This window comes from Pinus tabuliformis, chromosome 9, assembly GCF_031772625.1.
Source record: "Pinus tabuliformis cultivar Carrire ecotype Pingquan chromosome 9, CPIR1, whole genome shotgun sequence".
Lineage (NCBI taxonomy): Eukaryota > Viridiplantae > Streptophyta > Pinopsida > Pinales > Pinaceae > Pinus > Pinus tabuliformis.
In genome coordinates this window covers 1,424,077,606-1,424,103,531 of record NC_142307.1, presented here as the reverse complement: position 1 = coordinate 1,424,103,531, position 25,926 = coordinate 1,424,077,606, and the positions used below count along the sequence as shown (strand labels likewise).

General features: G+C 40.5%; 1 protein-coding gene across 5 annotated transcripts in view; it reads left to right on the top strand.

Annotated features, from left to right (window-relative positions):
• LOC149153887 (uncharacterized) overlaps positions 1-25,926 on the top strand; it is a 403,197-nt gene that overhangs the window by 268,662 nt on the left and 108,609 nt on the right. For all 5 annotated transcript variants that reach the window (XM_089438322.1, XM_089438319.1, XM_089438323.1 and 2 more), the window contains one exon: positions 20,822-20,913. In XM_089438322.1, coding sequence (XP_089294448.1) covers positions 20,822-20,913 — 92 coding nt within the window. The remainder of the gene's footprint in view (positions 1-20,821; positions 20,914-25,926) is intronic.

Genomic DNA, 25,926 nt, shown 5'->3' with positions numbered 1-25,926 from the left:
GAGGCTTGAGGGTCAATTGGAGATACACCAAGATTGATCAGTCAGTTCGATTTTCTAGAGCGGGGTTTGCTGAGAGAAATCGAACAAGTGATCAGAGTTGCAGCGAGGGGCAGTGAGTGCATAACAGAGAGGCAGAGATAGTGCCAAAGGACCAACACAGAGGTAGAAGAGGCTACGTAGATGCAGCAAGAGCCATGCAGAGGGCCAGAGTGACTGTGTAGAGGCTAGTAGGGTCTGCGTGGGTGATGCAGAAGGCTGACGTAGGGGGCTTCTAAGTGACGCAAAGGCTAGGAGTGCTGACACGGAGCTTCAGAGAAGCGTTAGAGAGATTTTCGTGGAGCAGACTTGTTGAATATCTACTTCCGAAGAGAGGTATTATTGCCAGATTGATTTCTCTGTTGGGTGAGCCAGTTTGGCACCCTAGTTGTACTCAAGAAAGTTGCTTAATAATAAAACCCTCAGAACCGCTGCACCGGTTTTCTCAAGTTGGGGATTTCTGGGGATGATTGTCCAAAAATAAGGGTGTCCCTTGTGTGTTTGTCTGTTATTTTCAGTTGATGATCTTTTGATGGTTGAGACTGCATTTGTGTTTATTTTTAGTATTTATATGGTTAAATAACTTGTTAAGAAATAAACAAGTAGGTGAAATAAACCAGATAGTGCAGGAAGAATTTCGAACAGTTAGACTTAGAAATTTCAACACAGGATCCTTGAGGAGTCCACCTCTTGGTTCAATACCTTGCTACGAGAGCCCAAATCAGAAGTAGTAGGATGGATCAGTGTTAGTTGGTGCACATGAGTGTCAGAGTGACAGTTGCAGTGGCTAGGAGTGCTAGAGATGAAGCAGCGTAGAGCTAGAGTTGGCAACAGTACAGTTGGGACAGAGCAGAGTCATCAACAGCGCAGAGGCTTCTGAGGGTCAACACAAAGACTAGTAGCAGTCAGAACTCCAACAACCAATTCATCATGCTGAACACCTGTTCAGTGATTTTGGATGCTTTTACGTTGCTGATGCAGTTGCAACAAAAATTGGAGAAGGTTGCAGTGTAGATGTAGTGTTGGCAGTGGCAGTGCCAACAACAACACAAATGCAAAATTTGGGAGGGAGTTGCAGTACAGATGCAGTGTTGGCAGTGGCTGTGTCAGCAATAGTACATATGCAACATTTGCGCAGTAGTTGGTGGGCAATGATATCAGACATCAACAACATAGAGGGAGATGTTACAAAGAAGGGTGATGCTTCAGCTGGTTGCATTACTAGAGCACATTACTCGCTAAGGAGTGTTGATTTCTGGTAGCATTGAATGTGCTCTAAGACTCAAAATTTGCAGGGAGGATTGGACACATGTATTCCACAATACTCATAAATCGTTTTGGGAAATTCCACCCGGAATCAATTTTATTAAAATAATTAATTATTTTTAATGGAGGCCTAAGTCTAAACTTAGGGAATTAAAATAATTAAAGGGTATTAATCTAACTATGGATGAAACTTCTAGAAGAAGACGAGGATCAAGCCAAAATGATCTGAGCCATTGATTAAAATCTAATGTGGGTCGTTGGTTTTCAATAGAAGGATTATAAGAAGAGGCTTGATGGGCATTTGGAAAACACATCGAGTGGGAGATCAGAGATCGAATTTCTGAAGAGAGCAGCGCAACAGTTGTCGGAGAGAAGTTCGAAGTGATTTCTTGTAGTGAGGGGCAGGGATAGTTCCAGTTGGAAATTTTTCTTGATCGGGAATACTTAGCAGAGGAGGTAGAGAGAGATCCTGGAGAGGCATAGCAGAGGTTATGTTAGGCAGCATAGGCTGACGCAGAGCATTGAGGAGATCTGTATTTTTGCTGGAGAGGTCGATTTGTGAAGCCAGAAGCTGGGGTATGAGACTGGGAGGACATTATCGAAGTCTTAGAGGCAAATCGATCAACCGAAGGGGTGACGCTGTCCCTAGAAGTTGTGATTGCGTAGAGGCAACAAGGGACAAGCCATTCTGTGGCTGGATCAGTCGGGATCGCCAGTGATAATGTGAGGTTTTTCTCACTAATCTTCTATTAGTCATATTCTTTGTACTGGATAGCCAACAAGGCATCCAGAGATTGTATTCAGAAAATTACTGCTTAATAATACAAACCCTCAGCTGCTGCACCGATTTTCCCACATTGGGTTTTTCCGGGGACATTTGTCCAAAAATAACTGTGTAGATGTGTGTGATGATTATTTCTCTCCTGTGCTGTATTTAGTTTCCGCAGTTTTTATTTGTGTAGGCTGCAGTGTATTTAATTCGATATTTTCCGTAGCACACAACAAGTAAATTGTTTAATTGAATTAACAATTAGAAGAATTAACATCAGTTGCTGCAGTAGGAATCGGGTAACCGATTTTCACAAGAACTATTATATCTGTTGCTTCTATTAGGTGGATGTGGAAACTAATTTCTCAATGGAGTACTTGAGGAAGAAGAACTGTACATGGAACAACCTTTGGACTTTGAAGTACATGAGAGGGAATCTCATGTTTGCTGATTGAAGAAGGCTTTGCACGGACCTCGGGCATGATACTTTCAGATTGATGGATATCTGAAAAATCTTGGTTGATCTTGTTTCTAATGAGAGTGAAAGGACTTACATTTTAGAGGGAGCAATAGTGATAGGAAGATTTGCTTTTGTGATAGAGGGAGTAGTCATGACAAAGGGAGTTGATCTCTAGGATCGAGATGAAGGATCTTGGTTGGATATATTACTTGTTGGGGCTAAAAGTGTGGCAGGAGCTGTGTGATATCTTCCGTGGTCAAAAGAAAGTGTATTATTGCGATCCTTCATAGATTTGGGATGATGGACAACAAGTCCATGGCCATTCCCATGGTATCCAATCTGATGAAGCTAGGTGGTAGAGGGAGTAGCTTGTATTGTCTCAGTAGAATTTGTTTCAACGTTAGAGGGAGCACCTAGTTAGGGTGACCAGAAAACAACTATGGTGATGGATTCAAGCTAGACAATTTGTGGTTGAGCCAAGGCATGTGGCGCAACATGTGTTGAGGTATCAACATGGTACAGTTGGATATGGATTGAGATATGTCTCATAGAGCTGCAAGAATTCACATATTCAGATTGGGCTGGAGATGAGAAAAGTACATCAGGATGATGATTCTACTTGGGGTCTGCTATGATGTGCAGGAAGCTAACAACACTACTGTGAAGCAAAGTATATTGCAGCAGCTTGTTCGGCGAAGCATTGTGGCTTCTTTGTTTGATCAAGTACGGGAGACAACCGTGGTGATAGGTAAAGCATGTGGAGTAGTGAGGCTCTCATGTATTTCTGTGATCGAGCTAGTTACTGGCATTCTCACAAAGCTTCTGTCCCTAGATGAAGTTGGTATACTTTTGGGACAAGCTTGGAGTGATTGAGAATTTTTCCTTTAGTTGAAGGGAGTGTTGATGTTGTAGCAACATGGGGCAGATAATCTCCTTCAGGTCATGTGTGTTGACTAAGAAGCCATGTAATGTGGCTGGGGAGATTGGCCCAGTGAACTTGGAGGCCTGGAATGTGCCCTCAACCAGGGTTATTTGATCTTATTGCCATGGGTTTTGGCCAGTGGGTTGAGCTTGTGCCTTTTAGAATTAGGCAGGTAATATTACTGTTAAATAACACATGGAAGCGAGTGGGAATGGTAAATGGGCCCAGGGTACACCATGTGTCAGGGGGTGCTTAATTCCAAGTGACGACTTTGTGGATTGGTGAAACAAGGGCTAGTCTTATGTCAAGGGGTGCTTGACCAACCAATGGGTAAGTGGCTTGTGAGTGACTAGATCCTTTGCAAAGGGGACATGTCTAGTGGGTGACTAGATTCGTTTGCACGATGCTAATGCGAGGTGCTTTACACATGGTTCTGGTATATGTTATATATATATTCGTGAAATGTCAAAGAAGACCCCTCAAATATATTTCAATAGTGTTATATATATATATTTTATTTTTTCTTGTATCTATCTATCTATCTATCTATCTATATATATATATATTCCTGTAGATATATATATATATATATATATATATATATATATAATTCTTTTACCAAAGCATTGTGTAATAGTTCCTTTGATACTCATTTAACAATTCTAGTTTCACTTGGAAAAAGGATAATCATGAGATGTGTTGAATATACTGCATTTGCCTATTGGTTTTCTAAGGTTTAGCAACCCCTTTTTTACAATGGACTAATATTTCAAATCCTTGGGACGTTATGGAAAAGGTAGGACCATTTATAGATAGCGACACTTTACTAAAATGGTAGCTCTATCCTTCCATTGTAGTAAAGTAGACATTATGCAAAAGGTAGGACCATTTATAGTTAGCAGCACTTTTTTCAAATGGTGGCTCTATCCTTCCATGGTACTAGGTAGTAAATTAGTATTGCCCTGTGTAGATGGCAACAATGGTGGCTTTGAGATATTTGCCCCTTTACAATGAAGGTGGGATATTGATTAATTGTTGAAGTATTCTGGCCGCCGGTGAGATTGATTGCGAGTCTTAATTTATGCAATGGTGTCTTGAAGATAATTATCATTAACCTGACAATATTTTTTGGCAACAATGGTACCAACCTGTGGGGACAAAAATGATAGGAAAAAGGTGGTAGCCTATGAGTGACGACATATAATGGAGCGGAGTGTGTGGCTTGGCAACGACCATACACGACAACAACAGTTTGATCAGGGACTGGTGGATGCCAAACGAGAAAATGGTAAAGTAAGGTAGGGGTGTCAGTACCAGTAGGCGACAATTATATAAATAGGACATGTATGGAATGCTAGATTGGTGGCAGATGGAACTCTGACGACAGATAGATTGTTAGTTATACAATACAAAATTTCAACTGCACTATTTGACAATTTCCCTTGGGCGGCAGGAGAAGGTTGATAGCCAAAGCGTTTTGGAATAGGTGAATCTTCTTCGATGGATGGCTAGGTATGCTGGCGGTGGTTGTTGTATGCGTCCAATGGTAGTGGCCATAACTGTGTCAGGGCGACTCCTCGTCTTATTCTTTTTTTTTGTTTTTTAACTACTATTATTATTTTTAAATCTTATTTAGCTCTTTTTTTATTTTCTATATATATATATATTTTTAATATTTTTCTCTCTTTTTTCTTAAATGTTAAAGGGCCTAATTCCCCCCCCCGCCCCCCCCCCCTTTTTTTTTTTTTGAATGAGTGGCAAAAGCCTGGCCATTGGTTGGGATTGGAGAACGACGCTCTGATAGCAATGTAACAAACAAAGTTTGTATAGACACAAATATTCAACATATTGGGAATATGAGAATATCCATCATAGGACAAGTAATATATTTATATAATAATGTTTGAATGTACAATTGATATATTTGGTTACAAACAAGTGCTTTGTTTAGACACTTAGGAAGGTGTCCTTCCATGAACAACCATGCACTTTGAGACATGCCTTCTCATAATTATTAATTATTATTATTATTAACTATTACTCACTGTTTATCTATACTTATATATGTTCATAACACTTTGGATGACCTTGGTCATCTCCTCCCCACTAATAAAGGAGAGATCAACATTACAGTTTGTGATGACATTAAGCTTGACCTACCTTTAGAGCACTTAAGTCTCCGCTCTCAAAGTCTTGGCCTTAAGATTGACTTTTTATTATAAATTTCTTGCAGGTCAGGTACATGACCTCGAAGTTTTATTTATTTCTGCTGTGCATGATATAGTTAGAAAACTTAGTGTATTTGTAATTTAAGTTTCATAACAATAGTTTAAGTTATATTTCTGATCACATGCTTAGAAAATTACAAATCAATTACCATGTTTTAAGGGAAACTAACATGGTATCAGAGCTTAGCCTCTGATTTAAGACCAGGCAAGTTTTTATCTTCAAGAGTAGGTTCTGCGTGAGTTCACCAGTTCGACTTGGACGCTAGGGTTTCTAGACAACGTGAATTGGCAGCATGGCATATTAGGGTCTCAGGTTTGAGGATAGGTTGGATGGTGTGTCCAACTTTTGCTCATGGTGTGAGAGGATTGGCATGGTGCTAGAGGAACACAAGGTGTGGGAATTTGTGGATAATGTCCCAACCGCCCCCAATGACCTTAGCAGTTGGCTCAACATACCATAATAGCTGCTAAGGCGAGCATAATCATCTTGGAAGGAGTTAAAGACCACATCATCCCTTACTTGATCGGGAAGAAGACAACGAAATTTATGTGGATGACCATCATTAGCCTCTATGAGGGTTCGAGTGAGGCTAGAAAGTTAGTGTTGAAGTATAAATTGAGAACCATCAAAATGACCAAGTCAGGTTTTGCTGTATCTGACCTCACCAAGTTTACCCAAGTTAGGGATGCACTATATGGTGTGGGCAAGATAATTTCGGATAGAGACCTGGTGAGTTTTGCCCTGATGGGTTTCACCAAGGCTAGGGAAACATTTACCGATGGAATATATTCCAGGGAGAAGCTTCCAGACTGAGATCACTTATGGGGTTATTGTGTCCAAGAAGAACTTCACAGACACTCAATTAGGGTCTAGCACCAAGACCGAAGATGAAGAGAACTTTTCCCTAGCCAGTAAAGCAGGTAGGTTGAAGGGTAAGAAGAACAATGATGGTGGTGGGCCAAGCTCCATGGGTGAAAAGAAGAAGAAGGATCTCAACAAGATCAAGTGTTTTTTTGCCACCAGTTTGGGCAAGGGTCCAAGAAGGACCAAGTAGCAACCTTTGTAGAGATAGATGAGTTCTTTTTTCATTTTGAGAATGAGTTCTCACTTATTGCTTGCATGGAAAGCTCAATGGCTACTAGCTTATGGTACGTAGACAATGGTGTGCCTTGTCATATGACAGGGAACAAGAACTACTTCAACAAATTGAAAGAGAAAGACATGTAGTTCCATTTTGAGAAGGGAGATGATTGGAAGTACTGAGCTGAGGGCACTAGTATAGTTAGATTTGAGAGGGAGTTGAGAAACCCTCTATTTTTCAGAGATGTTCTTTATGTTCCAAGGCTCAAGAAGAACCTCATTTCAATTTTAATATTGGAGGATAAGGGGTATGAGGTGACCTTTAGACAACATTGAGTTTTCGTAAAATCCTCAGACTCAAATATGGCCAAGCAGATTGGGGTTTTAGCCATAACAACTTGTACAAATTGCAATTTGAGACAACCACAACATTTCCCAATAGAGGGAGCCGTGACTTAGGCAGGGAGCTTGGGGAGTTTTGGCATAGGCGCATGTGGCATTTGGACCATGGTGTGTTGAAATTTCTCAAGGAGATAGTGACAGGGCAACCACAACGCAACGTGGATGAGCATGAGCTGTGCAAGGGTTGCACATTTGGAAAGTATGCCAAAACCTCTTTTCCTAGTAGAGACAACAGGGCCAAGGGCATCTTGTACCTTGTTCATTTAGATGTTTGTGTTCCCTTCTCTTTAGTATCCCTCATGGGATATGAATATTATGTCACCTTCATAGATGATCACTCAAGAAAGACTTTGATATTCTTCATGAAGAAGAAGGACGAAGTCTTTTGGAAGTTTTAGTAGTTTAAGGCCTTTGTGAGAACCAGATTGGCAAAAATTCTAGGTACTTAGGTCAGATGACAGTTTGGAGTACACCTCGAATGCATTCAAGGAGTTTTGTGCCAAGTAGGGCATCGAGAGGGAGCTCACCACACCATACAACCCTCAACAAAATGGGGTGGCAGAGCGCAAAAATAGGTCCGTAGTTGGAGCCACCAAAACCATGTTGCATGACCAGGGGTTGCCCAAGTTTCTTTGGGATGAGGTATGCGATGCAACAATATTCTTACAGAATCAGAGCCACACAGAGTGTTGGGGTGAGTCACACCAGAGGAGGCCTTTACAGGCAAGAGACTGGATGTTTCACATTTCCATATATTTGGCATCCTAGTGTACTACCATGTACCAGCAGAGAAAAGGTCGAAGTTGGAGCCCACAATGGAGAATGACATCTTCATGGGCTATAGCAAGACAAACAAGCCATACAGGGTATATGTACCAGTACTCAAGAAGACAATCATCAAGAGATGTGAAGTTTGAGGAAGAAAGGGCTTTGAGGATGTCCTTAGAACATGAGTAGGCTACAATATTGGAGGAGTAGCAGGCTCCCAAGGAGGAGGCTCAGCTAGCACCTCAGACTACAACTGTACACATTAATGGGCGGGCCAAGCAACATGAGGACGAGGGGACACACATGTGGAGGATGTTGATTTCTGGTAGTGTTGGATGTGCTCTAAGTCTCAAATTTTGCAGGGAGGCTTGGGCACATGTATTCCAAAGAACCCAGAAAGCGTTTTGGGAAATTCCACCCAAAAACTATTTTATTAAAATAATTAATTATTTTTAAAGGGACCCTAAGTCTAAACTTAGGAAAATAAAATAATTAAAGGGTATTAATTTAAATTGTGGGTGTAATTTCTAGAAGAAGATGAGGATCAAGCAAAAGTGATCTTAGCCATTGATTAGCTTGTAATCTAGACTGTTGAATGTCAACGAGAAGATTATTTAAGGAGGCTTGAGAATCATTTGGAAGACGCACAGAGTGAGTTCAGAAGTTCGATTTTTTGAAGCAGAGTAGCTGCCGGGAGAATTTCGATAGTGAGCTTTTGCAGAGAGGGGCAGAGGGTGTTTTGGCTGGAGGATCTTCTCCGGAGCCAAGAATACTTAGCGGAGAGGCAAAGAGACACACAGAGGAGGCAACGCAAAGTGCAGAGGGTGACGTAGAGCCAGGAAGAGCTCACGCAGGCACCAGGAAGAATAGCGCAACAACTTCCAGCACAGAGGTCCTAATTCGCTGAAGGAGTTGACATTTCTGAGTCGGCTGAGCTAGAAAAGGCTTCTGAGGCCAAATTGATTCCCAGTTGAGCTGACGCAGGGCCTTAGAGTCTGACGTAGGCCCACGCAGGGGCAACGCAAAAGTAGCCGAGGAACTCAAAGTTCAGCTACCGTATCAGCCAGTACTAGTGTCAGATGGTGCCGAGGAGTGTCGAAGAGACAACTGCAGTGGCTAGGAGCACCAGAGACTAAGCAGTGCAGAGCAGAGTTGGAAGTAGTGCAGATGGCACACAACATAGGTCAGCAGCAACACAGTAGATTCAGAGGGTCAACGCAGAGACTAGCAGCGGTCAGGTTCCAGCATTCACATGGTATCACACTGAACACGGTTAGTTCAGTAATTTGGGATGTTTTTCCGTTGCTGATGCAGTAGCAACAATAGTCTGCAGTGCAGAGGCAGTTGGCAGTGTACGTGCCAGCAATAGCACGGATGCAAAATTTTAGAGGGAGTTGCAATACAGATGCTGTTGATTTGGGGTAGCATCGGATGTGCTCTAGCCATGAAAATTGGTGGAGAGGCTTAAGCACATGAGATCTCCAAAACACAGAAATTGTTTTGGAAAAATCCATCCGGATGAAGAGTTATTAAAATAATTAATATTTTTAATGAGTTCCTAAGTCTAAACTTAGGGAAATAAAAATATTAATGGGTATTAATGAAGATAAGGATGAGAAGCTTCCAAAAGATAAGGATCAAGTCTATTTTAATATTAGCCGTTGATGAGGGACTTAATCTTGGCCATTGATTCATCAACAGGAAAAGTATAAAAGGGGACTTGAGGGTCAGTTGGAGACATACTGAGGGAGACCAGTCAGTTAGATTTCTGGAGCAGGGTCAGCTGAGAAATTCGAACTAGAGGTTTGAAATGCAACAAGAGGTAGCGGGTACGAAACAAAAAGTCAGGAACAATGCCAAAAGATCAATGCAGAGGTTAGAGAGGCAGACGCAGAGCCAGCCGGGCTGCGCAGTCATTGGAGGGCTTGCCTGGGTGACGCAGAGAGGCCCAGTGCTGACGCAGAGAGGTAGGAGTTGACGCAAAAGGTTTGGGAGCTGCGCAGAGCCCAGCAAGCCTGACGCTGAGTCTGGATGAAGTGTTGGAGAATTTATCTCTGTTGGGTAAGCCAGTTTGGCACCCAGTTGTACTGAAGAATAGCTGATTAATAAATCCTCCTCTGCTGCATCGGTTTTCCTACATTGGGTTTTTTCGGGGACAATTGTCCAAAATATCTGTGTCAATGTGTTTGATTCTTGTGCATGTGTTTGTTTCTGTATTATGGTGTGATATCTGCAGCGTAATTTATTTTAATGTTTACTGAAGGGTTTTTGTAAATAACTTGTTGAAAAATAAGCAAGTAAAATAAATCAATTGTTGCAGTGATAGAATTTTCACATGGTATCAGAGCAAGTAATCAAAGACAGGAAGGGAAAATCAATTATGGGTCGAGACCATGATGCAAAGGCATATACGTTAGGAGACTCGCACAGATTTTCAAAAAATTGCACAAGAGACAGTGATTTCGATTTCTCTATGTTCGCTTCCATATTGGAAGAAGAAATTGCTTGTGTGACAAGCTCTGCATCATCAGAGGTTTGGTATATAGACAGTGGAGCCTCTTGGCATACGACAGAAATTCAGGAATGTTTCTTAGATTATTAGGAGGAAAGGATGAATTTTCAGATCACCATGGGGAATAAGGCAAAGTGTACTCTAGTGGGGAAGGGTACCATAGTTTTTCAAACAGAAACGGGAGAGCGATTCCGTGCCACCAACGTGCTGCATGTACCAAGACTGGGGATGAACTTACTTTCCGTATCGCAACTTCAAGGCAAGGGCTATGACATTTTCTTCATCATGGAGAGAATATACGTTAAACACCTAAGCTAGAAAAAGAAAGTGCAGATCGGGATCAGAAGTAACAGGTTGTACAGATTACAACTAGAATCACCAATGGCACTGATAGGCAGTCATGGAGACAAGGATTTGAATGAAGAATGACACAGAAGAATGGGACATTTGCACCATGAGGTTCTAAGAATTCTTAGGAAAACTGTAACAGGAGTTCCGGATCTTAGTACAGAACGAGATGATGTATACAGAGGATGTGCTCTAGGAAAGTATGCCAAAGCGATATTTCCTAGAAGTAAAATCAGGGCCAAGAGTGTATTTGGATTGACACACTCAGATATTTGCTGACCTATGTCCACTAAAGCTCTTAGTGGTGTCGAGTACTTCGTCACCTTCATTGATGATCACTCAAGGAAAACTTGGATTTATTTTTTGAAAACCAAGGACGAGGTTTTCTGTCGATTCAAAGATTTCAAGGATCTGGTGGAGAACCTGACAGGGAAGAAAATAAAAGTTTTGCGCTTAGATAATGGTGGAGAGTATGTCGATGAGGACTTCACTGATTTTTGCGCTAAGGAAGGCATCAGATGAGAGTGGACAACTCCTTGCAATTCGAAGCAGAATGGAGTAGCAGAAAGAAAGAACAGGACTATCGTAGAAGCAGCTAGGGCCATGATGTATGATTAGGATATGCCAAAGTTCCTATGGGCAGAAGCATGCAACACGACAGTCTATGTTCAGAATAGAACTCCTCATCGGGCATTGGGCAAGATTACTCCAGAGAAAGTCTTCACAGGGAAGACGCCTGAAGTCAGTCATTTCAGGATATTTGGGAGCTTAACATATTGCTGCATACCCGAGGAAAAGAGGAAGACGCTGGATCAAACTGCAGAGAAAGGATATCTAGTGGGATATAGTGAGAACGCTAAGGCATACAGAATCTATCTTCCAGGGAGCAGGAAGGTAGTAGTTCGAAGAGATGTAAAGTTCATGGAGGACAAGGCTTTCAGAAAATATCGAGAAATGCCTTCCGAGGAGCAGTCAAAAGATGAGCTGTTGGTCAAACCACTTCAATCAACAGAAGGAAAGAATTCTTCCTTGAATTAGGAAGAATCATAGGAGGAGGAGGAGCTAACAGAAGCACCTGCTACCAGAGGAAGAACATGCAGGGAACTTCGTCAGATTCTGCAAGATGCAGAGGATTTCATCGATGCACTAAGAAACAATAAAAGGGAGTGAAAACAACCAGATAGATATCAAGCATTAGTAGCTCAGGATGGGGAGCCTACCAGTTTTCAGGAGGCTGCTCAATATCAGGTTTGGTTGGATGCGATGGTGGAGGAATACAACTCCATAATGGTGAACGATGTCTGGAAGGTAGTGCCAAGGCCTCAAAGTCAGATCAGTGGTAGGTTCGAGATGGATCTATAAGATTAAATACGCTGTAGACGATAGTGTGGAAAAATAAAAAGCTAGGTTTGTGGCTAAGTGGTATGCCCAAAAGGAAGGAATTGACTATGAAGAGACCTTTTCCCTAGTAGCCGGGTATACATCTATTAGAACCGTGATATCTTTCACAGCACAGATGGGATGGGAGATTCATTAGGTGGATGTCAAAACGACATTTCTGAATGGGTTGATAGAAGAAGAGCTATACATTGAACAACCATAAGGCTTTGAGACACATGAGAAGAAGTCTCATGTATGCAGATTGAAGAAAGCCTTGTATGGGCTGAAACAGACAACCTACAACATGGTATGGTTGAATTGATGGCTACTTCAAGAAGATGGGATTTGTCAAGAGTGACACAGATCCAAATCTCTACTACCTGGTTGTAGAGAATGAGCCTCTAATTCTAGTATTATATGTGGATGATCTCTTCCTGACAGGATCATCCAGGCTCATCGGGGATTGCAAGAAGAATCTAGCCACAGAATTTGACATGAAGGATTTGGGACAAATGCATTATTTCCCGGGGTTGGAAGTTTGGCAGCAAAAAGGGGAGATCTTCCTTGGGCAAGGGAGATATGCTACAAAAATTCTGAAGAGATTCAAGATGGAAGAATGTAGACCCACAACTACTCCAATGATCACCAACTGGAAGAAAATTGATGCATCAGAAGACAAGGATGTTGATCCCACCTTATATAGGCAGCTCATAGGGTCCTTGATGTATCTGGTCAATACCAAGCCAGACATTTGTTACACTGCCAACACCCTCAGTTAGTTCATGGTGGAACCGAAGAGGGCGCACTAGGCAATAGCCAAACATGTTCTTAGATATATACAGGGAACAGTCGATTATGGACTCTTGTACACCAGGAGTAAGGATATCAGATTGAGTGGATTTACTGATGCAGATTGGGCTGGAAGTTCAGTGGATCGGAAAAGTACCTCTGGGTATTGTTTCAACATTGGATCGGGAATGACCTCTTGGTGCAGTAGGAAACAAAAATCCATAGCTCTGAGCTTAGCTGAAGTAGAATATATGGCTGCAAGCACAACTTCGTGCGAAGCCATATGGCTTAGAGAACTGCTTGTGAACCTATTCAGAATAAAGATGGAGGCGACCAGGATCATGTGTGATAGTCAGAGTTGCATCAAGCTCTCTAAGAATCCAGTATTTCACGATCGGTGAAAGAATATTGATATTCGGTGTCACTTTGTCAGAGACTGTGTCCAACGGGGAGTTGTACAGTTGAGCTACACTCCTATAGGAGAACAAGTGGCAGACATCCTTACCAAGGCCCTTGGAAGAACCAAGTTCGATTATTTCAAGGAGAAGATGGGGATGATAAAGAATCCATTTCAGTAGTAGAAATGGGTACGATGTTGCAGTGCAGTAGCTGTTAGCAGTAGCACGATGCAGCATGATGAAAAGGGGTTGCAGTGCAGATGTAGTGTTGGATAGAAGGACTAGCTAGCACGGATGCAGAGGGAGTTGCTGTGCAGATGCAGTGCTGGGAAGAAGGACTAGCAACAACACGGATGCAGAGGAAGTTGCAGTACAAATGTAGCGGTGGCAGTGATAGAGCCATGGGCAGCAGTACATGATGCAACAGTGTAGAGGATGTTGGGTGAGGAGGCTTAGCATCAACACAGGTACTGGTGCCGTATAATTGAAGTGATGCTCAGTGCGGAGTATTACTAGAGCACAATCCTCGCTAAGAGGGATTGTTGATTTGGGGGAACATCGGATGTGCCCTAGCCATGAAAATTGGTGGAGAGGCTAAAGCACATGAGATCTCCAAAACCCAGAAATCGTTTTGGAAAAATCCATCTTGATGTATAGTTATTAAAATAATTAATATTTTTAATGAGTTCCTAAGTCTAAACTTAGGGAAATAAAAATACTAATGGGTATTAATAAAGATAAGGATGAGAAGCTTCTAGAAGATAAGGATCAAGTCTATTTTAATCTTAGCCGTTGATTAGGGACTTAATCTCGACCGTTGATTCATCGACAGGAAAAGTATAAAAGGGGACTTGAGGGTTAGTTGGAGACATACTGAGGGAGACCAGTCAGTTTGATTTCTGGAGTGGGGTCAGCTGAGAAATTCGAATTAGAGGTTTGGAATGCAACAAGAGGTAGCGGGTACGAAACAAAGAGTAAGGAACAACACCAGAAGATCAACACAAAGGTTAGAGAGGCAAATGCAGAGCTAGTAGGACTGCGCAGTCATTAGAGGGCTTGTGTGGGTGACGCAGAGAGGCCTAGTGCTGACGCAGAGAGGCAAGAGTTGACGTAGAGGGTCTGGGAGCTGCACAGAGGCTAGCAAGCCCGATGCTGACTTTGGGAGAAGTGCTGGAGAATTTATCTCTGTTGGGTAAGCCAGTTTGGTACCCAGTTGTACTGAAGCATAACTGATTAATAAAATCCTCCTCTGCTGCATCGATTTTCCCGCATTGGGTTTTTCTGGGGACAATTGTCCAAAATATCTATGTCAATGTGTTTGATTCTTGTGCATGTGTTTGTTTCTGTATTATGGTGTGATATTTGCAGTAGAATTTATTTTAATGTTTACTGAAGGATTTTTGTAAATAACTTATCGAAAAATAAGTAGGTAAAATAAATCAGTCGTTGTAGTGATAGAATTTTCACAGATGCAGTATTGACAATGGCAGCGTCAGTAACAGTACTGATGTAGCATTTGCGCAGTGCTTGGTGGACAACATGTCAGACATCAACAACACAGAGGGAGATGTTACAGAACTGAGTAATGCTTCAACATGTTGCATTATTAGAGCACATTCCTCGCTCAGAGGAAGTGTTGATTTCTAGTAGCATCGGATGTGCTGTAAGTCTCAAATTTTGCAAGGAGGCTTGGGCACATGTATTCCAAAGAACCTAGAAAGCGTTTTGGGAAATTCCACCCAGAAACAGTTTTATTAAAATAATTAATTATTTTTAAGGGACCCTAGTCTAAACTTAGGAAAATAAAATAGTTAAAGGGTATTAATATAAACGGTGGGTGTAACTTCTAGAAGAAGACGAGGATCAAGCAAAAATGATCTTAGCCATTGATTAGCATCTAATCTGGTTCGTTGAATGTCAACGAGAAGATTATTTAAGGAGGCTTGATGGTCATGTGGAAGACACACAGAGTGAGTTCAAAAGTTCGATTTTCTGAAGCATAGCAGCTGCCAAGAGAATTTCGATAGTGAGCTTTTGCAGAGAGTGGCATAGGGAGTTTTGGCTGGAGGATCTTCTTCAGAGCCAAGAATACTCAGCAGAGAGGCAGAGAGACACACAAAGGAGGCAACGTAGAGGGCAGAGGGGGTGACACAGAGCCAGGAAGGGCTCATGCAGAACAACGTAGTAGGTTCTAGTGCAAAGGTCCGAATTTGCTGAAGGAGCTGACGCTTCTGAGCTGGGAGGGCTGGAAAAGGCTTTTGAGGGCAAAATCGATTCCCAGTTGAGTTGATGCAGGGCCTTAGAGGATGATGTAGGGCCCATGCAGGGGAAATGCAAAAGTAGCCGGGGAACTCACAGTGCAATTGCCGGATCAGCTGGGACTTGCAATGTAGAGTGAGTTAATCTCACAAGTTTCTTCTGCTAAGTGATCTTTTCGGGGACATTTGTCCAAAAACAACTGTGTCATTTGTGTGTATTTTTCTCTATTATTTAGTTGCTTGTTTCAACATATAATTTAATTGGTGTAGGCTGCAGTGTATGTATTTGGATGTTTGCCGTAGGAAACTGCAAATAACTTGTTAATGTAAATCCAACAAGTAGGAGAAATATCATCAATGCTGTAGTAGGAATTCCCAGGGTTAAGGAATTTTCACAAAGGAGAGAGTGTAGCCCACTGAGCCCATGACTCCTAGCACCGGAAGAAGGATAGTGAGATGGGCATATCACTTGATCGTGGAAGCACAGGAGTGAGTTGATGCTCCTAGTACATAAGTTCGACAAAGCAGACAACCATAGAGGTACACAAGGTACATGGACCTCATGAATGAGTTATTGGATGCTGAGCCTTCTAGCTACTAGGAGGCAACCACTTAACAAGTGTAGAGAGATGCCATGGTGGAGTATGCCTCCATCATGAAAAATGATGTTTGGGAGGTGGTACCAAGGCCCGAGGGAAAATCCGTGATGGTCACTCGCTAGGTCTACAAGATCAAGCATGGGGCTAATGGGAGCATCGAGAAATACAAAGCAAGATTTGTGGCAAAGGGGTTTTCGTAGGTGGAGGGCATTGATTATGATGAGAAATTTTCCCTCATGACCAAATATTCATCTTTCAAAACCATTATAGCCATTATAGCTTAGATGGGGTCGAATATCCACCAAATGGACATTAAAACAACATTCCTCAATGGGTTTGTTGAGGAGGGGATTTATATTGAGAAACCAAAGGGGTTTTAGAGATGTGTTAAGAGGACTCATGTATGCAGACTCAAGAGAGCGTTGTATGGGCTTAAACGGGCTCCATGGGCATGGTATCCTCGTATTGACAGTTACCTTCAGGGATTGGGCTTCACTAAGAGTGAAGTGGACCCCAACCTCTATTACATTGTTATTGGAGGTGAGCCACTTATTCTAGTGTTGTACACAAGCGATCTGACCTTGACAAGTGCAAATAAGCTCATCTAAGAATGCAAGAAAGATCTTGCAAGCGAGTTTGAGATGAAGGGTATCGGGTTGATGCACTATTTTCTTGGATTGGAGGTTTGGCAAGGAGATGGGAAGATCATCTTTGGGAAAGGCAAGTAAGCCGCTGATATTATGAGCAAATATCACATGCAGGATTGCAACAACTTCTTCTTAGCCATGTGTGTAATTATTTTTTTTAATTTGAAGATTTTGTGGGTTTTCCTCTTTTGTGTAGAGTATGTGAATGGAGGAAGTTGTCAACTACCAGTAACAAGAGGTGTTGATAACCCCGAGGGATTGGCTGGATTAGATCCTTTGACCTTCCCATCAACAACATATCTTTAGCAAATTGTCCAAACAATTGAGCTAAGCCTCAGGCTTGTGTGTGTGTGTATAATTATGTAATTAACAAATAGTGTTGAATTTTCCTTGCCCTCTAAATTTGGTATTGTGCCCTAGCTAGGAACACAACATAATAGAGAAGCACTTTGCATATCAGAAATATAACAACAACAAAATCAATAAGTACGCAGGTTTATATGGCCCAAATCACGTTTTCTCATTAGTCCATCAATAAGGAAAACATTAGGGCTCTCGTACCAGGGATCATGGCCCTTTATGAAACCCTGACACAACTAGTATACATAGTATACAATACTATACAATTAGGGCTTGAGGTCTGATCCAGCACACCCTCAATCTCGCCATCACAACAAGAACAAAATGGATTGACTTACTCGCTGTAGCTGTCCTTTGCCTCCAGCGCTTTCTGTCTTCTTTGCCCTTGATGTACCTGACTGTCCTTTGCCTCTTATAATCACCCAATGATCAGATTCTTCAGTCACTATCCTCTTGTTGCCCACCTTGTAGAGTTTTCTTAATCAGCTACTCGTGATCTTGGGCTACTCCTTTAGCCCTCAACCATCATCCATCAAACTTGCTGTTCACAACTCCTTTAATGAATAGATTTCATGATCAAATCAACAAACCTCTTACATAGAAAAAAACCTACTTTGCTTGCCTCCCTGGCCGCTGCACAGGCCTGAGACACTTCCACACGTTATGGTCACCAACCTGAGGTTTCTCGACACCTGCTCGTAGGGCTCTAAGGCCTCTCATCCCTCCTTCTTCTAGGCCTGTGGCCTACCTCAGAAACCCTCACCACTTGCGACCCTGGCTCTAGAACACTTCTCTACCTGCGGTCTCCTTCTAAACACTTTGGGTGACCTTCTTAAGGGCTTGGCTAGCCTCCTTTACCCCTCGGTCCAGCTTGTTCGTTAGCCTAAGGTCTCATGACCTCCTTTTATTTTCCCGCGAGCCTCTTTGTATACTTCGATCCTCCTTTTGTTCTTAAAACTGAGGGTTAACAACCCTATTTCTCTGCATGTGACAGATCTGAGGCCTCCTGCCTCCTCCTAGGGCTTCAATCCCCCTTTTCTAGAGCATAATAGAGACCATGCCTCCTATTAGGGCACTAGCAGAACCTCGGCCCTCTATGAGGAAGACAAAAACATATGGGCAGACCATGATTGCAAACTTTGCAACGTCCCTTCTTTTATACAACAGACCATATCCTCCCCGTCCAACAATAGGTAACTCAACTTACTTCTCTAGGGTAGAATCTTTCTCCCAAAGGGCCAAAACCGAAAACAGACCATACAATTCATCTTTCTCCTAGCTGCAGATTCTTCTTGAGGATCTCAGCTCTCTCTCAGGCTTGTTGTTCAACAAAAGAATGAGATTGCTATGATATGAGACTTCTCCATTGGTCTCCCCTTATTTATACTTTTCCCTTAGGGTTTCTTTGGAAAAATCCTAGATCCCTTAGGGTTTTTGTCACTTACCCTTTAATCATCAAATTAGAATAAACAATTAATTGTCTTGGGTCCAAACCCACATCTTTGGGTCAAAACACTTGCCCAGCCAACTCCTTTTGGTGGGTTTTCACCTCTCAGAAATATCTTCTAAGCTACCCAAATTCCAGCAAATAGATCAGTATACCTGCATCACATATGTTTGTTGAATCTTTGTTTTTTTGGTAACTGGTTTATTAATCTGAACTTCCACTGTTTTTTTTTTAATAACTGAAACGAGAAATCCTGTAGAATCAGTAACTTTGAAAGATCGGTTGCCACTATTACACCAGGTACAACTTTTTCATAAACCCCACAAATGGGCCAATTACAATATGTCTCTTTAGACTTGAACCCACACAGCAAGGGAAACAAATTGTTCACCAAACCACTTGATCTAAGATCCTTTGATATACATAACGGAGGTAATGGGGGTGGGCTTTGATCCACTTATGTGTGCATAGATCACAAAACCATTTAATATGGTGTCTCTGGGTGCAACCACACATTTGACCGCTATCTCAAGGTGCCCCCATTGCTCCAGGGAAGCACTCATGGGAATTGAACCTTGCCCAATGGAAAAAAACTCCTTGCTTTCCACCATTGGATTTAACCCCTTTTGGGCTTCCATTGTTTATTGTAGAATAAGTTTTTAAAACTGAATATCAGAAATCTACTATTCTAACAATTTTATTTACTCTACAATTTTTTATAGTCTGGATTGCATTTGAAATCTATTTATTTTGTTAATGGTTTGAGGAATAAAATGAGATTGTAGATGGGAGCTGGTTTTCCATTCTTATGCATTCATTCAATTTATTAAAAGATAATGTCATGATCGCATATTGATATATCATTTTACAAGAATGTTGTTGTATAAGTATAATTTAATTGTATAAAAAAGAGAATGACGTTGTCCTTTACCTTACTGGAATGGCACACATGTTTGATGCATACATTATTCTTAGTGCAATCTAACTTCATATATGTTATATTCTTGATATATTTTGGAGCATAGATGCCTACTTTGTCACAGAAGACAAAGAAAGGAAAGATGAAGTGGAGGTATTATGTTAATATTTGCATTAATAAAAGCCATTAACGTGATTAGATCACAGTGAAGCTATACATTATGAAATGTGCGGTGAGTTTCAGAAAGAACCAGCTAAAATGCACATGCTGAAAGCACATAAGTTGGATGTACAGAGCAGGCTGTCACATGCAATGTGGTTTCTACAAAGGCCATAGGAATCGGTAAATAAATTATGGAAACTCAAACTAGCATGGTCAAAAAGTTTTAATGGTGTTGTTCTCTTGAAGATGTTTATGATGAGCCAAATGAATTTCCTAGTGGTGTCATGACTCATAACATGCATGCTCCACACTAGAACGCAGATGGCTGATCTTTAATGCTGGGATGCTGTCTGTGGTTTTTCTTTCAGGGAGTTCGTCATATTTTCATTAGCTGTGTCTCTTCCTAATACCTATATATGTCGTGGTGACAACATTGATGATGTCTGTGTAATGGCCACTGCTGTACACATTTCCTCCTGCAATGTTTCCTATAGATGTTTTGGTATCCCGTTTGAAATTTGAAAGGCACAATCTTTTGTTGAATTTAGTCCAAATATACAAGTTTATCAGTGGCATATACAAAGGGATTTTTCTTGTGGGTGCATTGCCATGCTTTCATTTTGCTGTTAAGTGGTTTGTGGTGAACACGGATACATCGTTTACAGTGCTATGTGCTTTCAAGATTTTGTAAGAATTTTGCAGGTATAATCAGTTTGATGTCCTGAAAGCTTAAAAATACCTGCACTATTCACTCAATTTTCTCATTTCTACCACTTACATTTGCACTTTTGGATTATTATTTTATTAGAAATCTTAACAAGAATATTTCTGGAACACGGTACTTTTTGGAATTGAAAAATATGGCTGTTTTTCATAAACAGCTGTTTGCTTTCTACCAGAAAAGGAAGAAAAAAATTCAAACTAACCTCTTTGCTTCCCCATTCCTTTCTTTTCTCAACCTTTTCTACACACAAGCACATACATAGCTCATATAATCTTATAATTAGGAATCAAACAATGTTTCAACACATCAGTCACTCTGATTTTTCGACGTGTTGTCAAACTTTCAGGGCGGCATACAACAGGTCTTTCTCTGACTGTGCTGGAGCTCTCTTTCATGCAATTTTGAATTTGGCTTTAGAGGCTCCACATGCTGGTCCATGTAAGTTTTATCGTCTTTATGCAGTTGTGTTAGTTTGATGTGGGTTCAATTATGATATATCTAGAAAATTATAGTTTTCTTGAAACTGTAAGTATATAATGATATGGAGCAGTCTTGCTTGCATCTACAATATTTTTAAACTGAAGTTACTGTTTCTCCAAACATGCGTTGACTACTTGTTTTAATTGTCATCTATTGAGTCCCTTTAAATAGGCTCTCATTTTGTCATTGTATAATCTTTTTGGTTCACTCTGCCTAACTTGTGTATATGTGTCCCTTTTGCATGATCAATTTCACCATCTTTGTCAAACCATATTTTCTGAATAAATAATGACTCTGTGTGAAGTCAGACATTCCTTTTGCCAATTGTTGTTCTAGTGGTATGGGGTTATCTGGGATGCTAATGATTGAAAAGCACCAAGTGACATGAGCCTCTGGCGTAATGAATACTTTTCTGTTATCTTGGCAGAGCACGTTGAACAAAAGACTTTCATTCAAAATTTACAACATATTTGTATCGATAGTTGCAAACATGTCTGTTTTCTTATCATTGGATTAGAACATTGTTCAACAAAAGCCCCAAAGCTTTTTGAATGAAGTGTTTTTTTTCTATAATTCCAATGCAACAAATATGTGTGCATGTGGGCTTATGTGTCTATGTGTGAGAGAGAAGTTTTTAGATAGATAGATATAGAAGTCTTTGGTGGGCACGTGTGCATGTAGATGTGTGTGTATTTTAGAACATTTAAAGAATAGATATATTAATGTGTGGTGGGGAATGGGACATACATCATGCTGTCACTGGGGATGCAGGGTGTGTGCCGGAATGCCTAGGGCATAGTATTAAAACTTGGACTCAGCCTCCTATCAGCTTTGATATCGACTTGCACTTGGAATGACTTAGACTCAATGACTTGGTTTTAAAAAAATACATAAAATAATTAAAATATAATGGAAAAAAATATTTTTAAGATTCCAAACCATTAGAGACAAAATATGCAAAGTTTGCTAATATATATACTATTTAAGGCTCGGAGTTCGACTTGGCCTGCTACTATCAACTCGAGTATCGACTTGGACTCGAAATGATTTGGATTCAATGATTCAGGTTTCAAAAAAATACATAAAATAATTAAATTGAAATGGATTTCGTTTTTTTAGGATTCCAAACCATTTGAGACAAAATATGCAAATTTTGCTCATCTATATACTGTGTAAAGGTGAATATATCAAAATGTCAGAGCGTAATGGATATCTGCAACAAGATACATAATCAATAAGAATTTAAATGGCCCGCAGAGTCCAAAAACAAAGCTCCTAGCCAACTATAAATCATTGATCAACATGATCACTCATCAAGCTCATCATCACCTATCAGCTTCAATATCGACTTGCACTCAGAATGACTCAGATTCAAATTTCAATGACTTGGTTTTCAAAAAAATACATAAAATAATTAAATTCTAATGGATTTTTTTTTAAGATTCCAAATCATTAGAGACAAAATATGCAAAGTTTGCTAATATTTATACTATTTAAGGCTCAGAGTTAGACTTGGCCACCTATCAACTCGAGTATTGACATGGACTCAAAATGACTTGGATTCAATGATTTAGTTTTCAAAAAATACGTAAAATAATTAAATTTAAATGGATTTTGTTTTTTTAAATTTAAATAAGTTATTCATAGTGATCTTACAACAAATATCGAAATAAATTCTACTGCAGCCTTCACAATCAAAATATTGCGGAAAGTAAATGCAAGGAAAAATACTAGCATGAGTATAATCACAATGACAGTTATTTTTGGACAATTGTCCCCAAAAAAACCCAATGTGGGAAAAACAGTGTAGCAGATGAGGGTTTCTTTATTGATCTTCAGCGAAAATCTCATGTACAAGTTACAACCAGCATAATAGAAGAGGAATTTCTGTGAGAAATTTTACAGACAATATTCTCACGCTTCTCAGTGAGATTCCGACTCTGGAGAGGACCTGCTGCCTGCTTTGCGTCTCACTGTGTTAGCTTTTGCATAGGGAATGCACAGTCCCAGTGTCACAGCCTCTGCGCTGTCCCTCCTCTGCACTGCGTCTTCATTCTGCTCCTGCACTCTCCATTGATGTTGATGCCCTCTCTCCTTCTCACTTGCAACTCTCCCTCTGATTTAATTTCCTCTTGCCAAACTTCAACTAGTGAGAAAATTGATCTTACTTGGGTAACTGAGTATCTACCTGGTGTGTTTTCCAAATGCCCATCGAAGTCCTTATAATCCTCTAGTTGAGTAATCAATGACCTAGATTAGATTCTAATCAATGGCTTAGATCACATTGACTTTATCCTCGTCTTCTTCTAAAAGTTCCCCCCTTAGTTTAATTAATACCGTTTAATTATTTTAATTTCCTAAGTTTAGACTTAGGCACCCGTTAAAAATAATTACTTATTTTAAAAAAACTATCTCTGGGTGAAATTTCCCAAAACGATTTTTGGGTATTGTGAAATACATGTGTCCTAGCCTCCTTGCAAATTTTGAGGCCTAGAGCACATCCGATGCTACCATAAATCAACAATATCTATTAGGTCCTTTGTTTTACAATTGGTGGCATTTGAGTTGGAGGTTGTACTACATGAAAATGAGATCATTCAACCATTTTTGTTCCAAAGAATTTCTCTTCTTTGTGTAAATTTGTTAAAAAATAGACCAATTGCGCTCACACCCAAAAGTACAACAAGTTTGACTTCTGAATTTTGCAATTGAGGACATTGGCTACCAAAAGACTCCCACCATTGTGCTACAAAGACAAGTTATTTCAACAAATTAGATTTTGTGTTTGGATAGATGATCAAGTATTATAGTTTGAACTTTAAAAGCACTTTGGAATTTCTTACCAGGTTGGTCCACATCTCCTGCAATCTTTGTTATGTATTTTCCAAAGGTATCTATGGCCCTGGTGAAAGCACTGATCTATCAATGTATTTCTAACTACTTAGACTTATTAGGGACCATGTGCTCCACACACTCATATAATCCATCTTTGACCTTTCTAGTGTGAGCTTCCCAAGCTTTGTAATGATACCTTCAGTTCAAGATATACACTGTTGCATGTTTAGGGCAATTGAGTTGATTGTTCCATCTATTATCAATGATCACCCTAATAGGTCCATACTTACCTAGTATATTGTTGTAGGTTTCCCTTATATGCTCCTTTGCTTGATCCATAGCCTCATATATATAACCTAAGTCACCTGACACGAGGATTTAGGATTCGTAGGATATGGGGATTCGAGTGTCGGATTCAGACACGTTGACCTGCTGGAACAAGACACGTAGGATTCGTTATATATTATTTTACATATCTATATATATATATATATCTATATCTATATATATATATATATATATCTATATCTATATATATATATATATATATATCTATATATATATATTAAAAATTATATATTTTTTACACAAATTCTCATTAATGATACAAATTCATTGATTTCAAACATAGATCTTCATCTAGATGTTAGTTTTACTGTTTACAAAGTAAGTTAGTAACATTATAGCATGCATAGTACATACAAAATTCAAATATCTGCATAAACCCTCACAAACCTCATAAACCCTCATAAACCTCATAAACCCTCCCTCATAAACCTCATAAACCCTCACTTTTTTGGGATTCGAATCCCAAAATCGGGACATGACCGAGATTCGATGGTGTCCTATTAGGACACGTGGTGTCCCATTTTAGGATTCGAATTCCCATCGAATTGTGTCAGATTCATGGGATTCAGACATGTGGCCTGTTTTGGACGAATCCAATTTCATAGTATATAACCCATGGCCAATTTTTCCCTATCCACCAACAAGAACACCATAACAAGGGTTCACTGATTTAACAATCTCTACTGTTTTCCCTAAAAAGTGTTGTCAAACCCTTTCTTTTCAGTGTCTTTTCCATCTTGTTTAGAGTCCACTAAGATACATTCCATTCATCAGTGTAAAACATTTTTTTCAAGTCTTGTACTTGGGAAAGGAGAGATTGCAATGTGAGGAAGTGAGTTGCAAATCTTGTGATGGTGGGCATAACAAGCTTCCTGCCCCCATTGTTTTTACTCATTAGGCTAAATACCCATGAGTGGTTGTAGATGTGTTTTGTGATCAACTTGGCATGCTCTATAGTGTTCTTTATCCAATGCACTTTTCCCATGTCCTCAAGGATGAGGTCTATGCAGTGTACGACACATAGTGTCCAAAATATGGTCCCTTATTTGAAATTTAACATCTTACTAGCAAGAACATAGATGCATTATCTGTGAAGCTTTGAAGAACTTTAATTTTCTACACTGTCCTAACTAGTGTTTTAAAATCCGGACGATTTAAACTAGTAACTGGTCAAACAGATCGATTCACTAGTCGACTGGGTCAAACCGGCAAAAAAACTGAGTTCGATCCCTCCCTTCACTTAGAAACCACAAAAACCAGTGCTAGCTGACCGGTTTAGGGTGGAACTGGCTGGTTTATGATCAAACTTGTCGGTTCCGTCCTAAGCCGACCGATTAGCTGCCCAGGCCGTGGAGGACCCATGCTGCATCTGTGTTGCTCCTGGCCCTGTTGAACTGCAACCAACATTGCATCTGGACTGCAACTCCCTATCCATCTGCTGCTGCTGCAAATGCAACAACTGCAACTAAAAAGCATCCAAAACACTGAATCAACTATGATCAGTATGATGCATCTGTCACCCAAGTCTCTGACTGCTGCTAGTCTCTACACTGTGACTGAAGCCTCTGTGCTGTTGTTGACTCTGCTTTGTGCCAACTGCACTGCTGCCAATTCTGCACTGCACTGCCCAGTATCTGATTGCTACTAGCCACTGCATCTGTCACTCTGGCATCTGACTGCACCATCTGCCATTGATCCATCTTACTACTGAAATACTGTGGGCTCCCGTAGCAAGGTATTGATTCATGAGGTGGACCACCTCAAAAACCCTGCCCATCCTATGGCTCT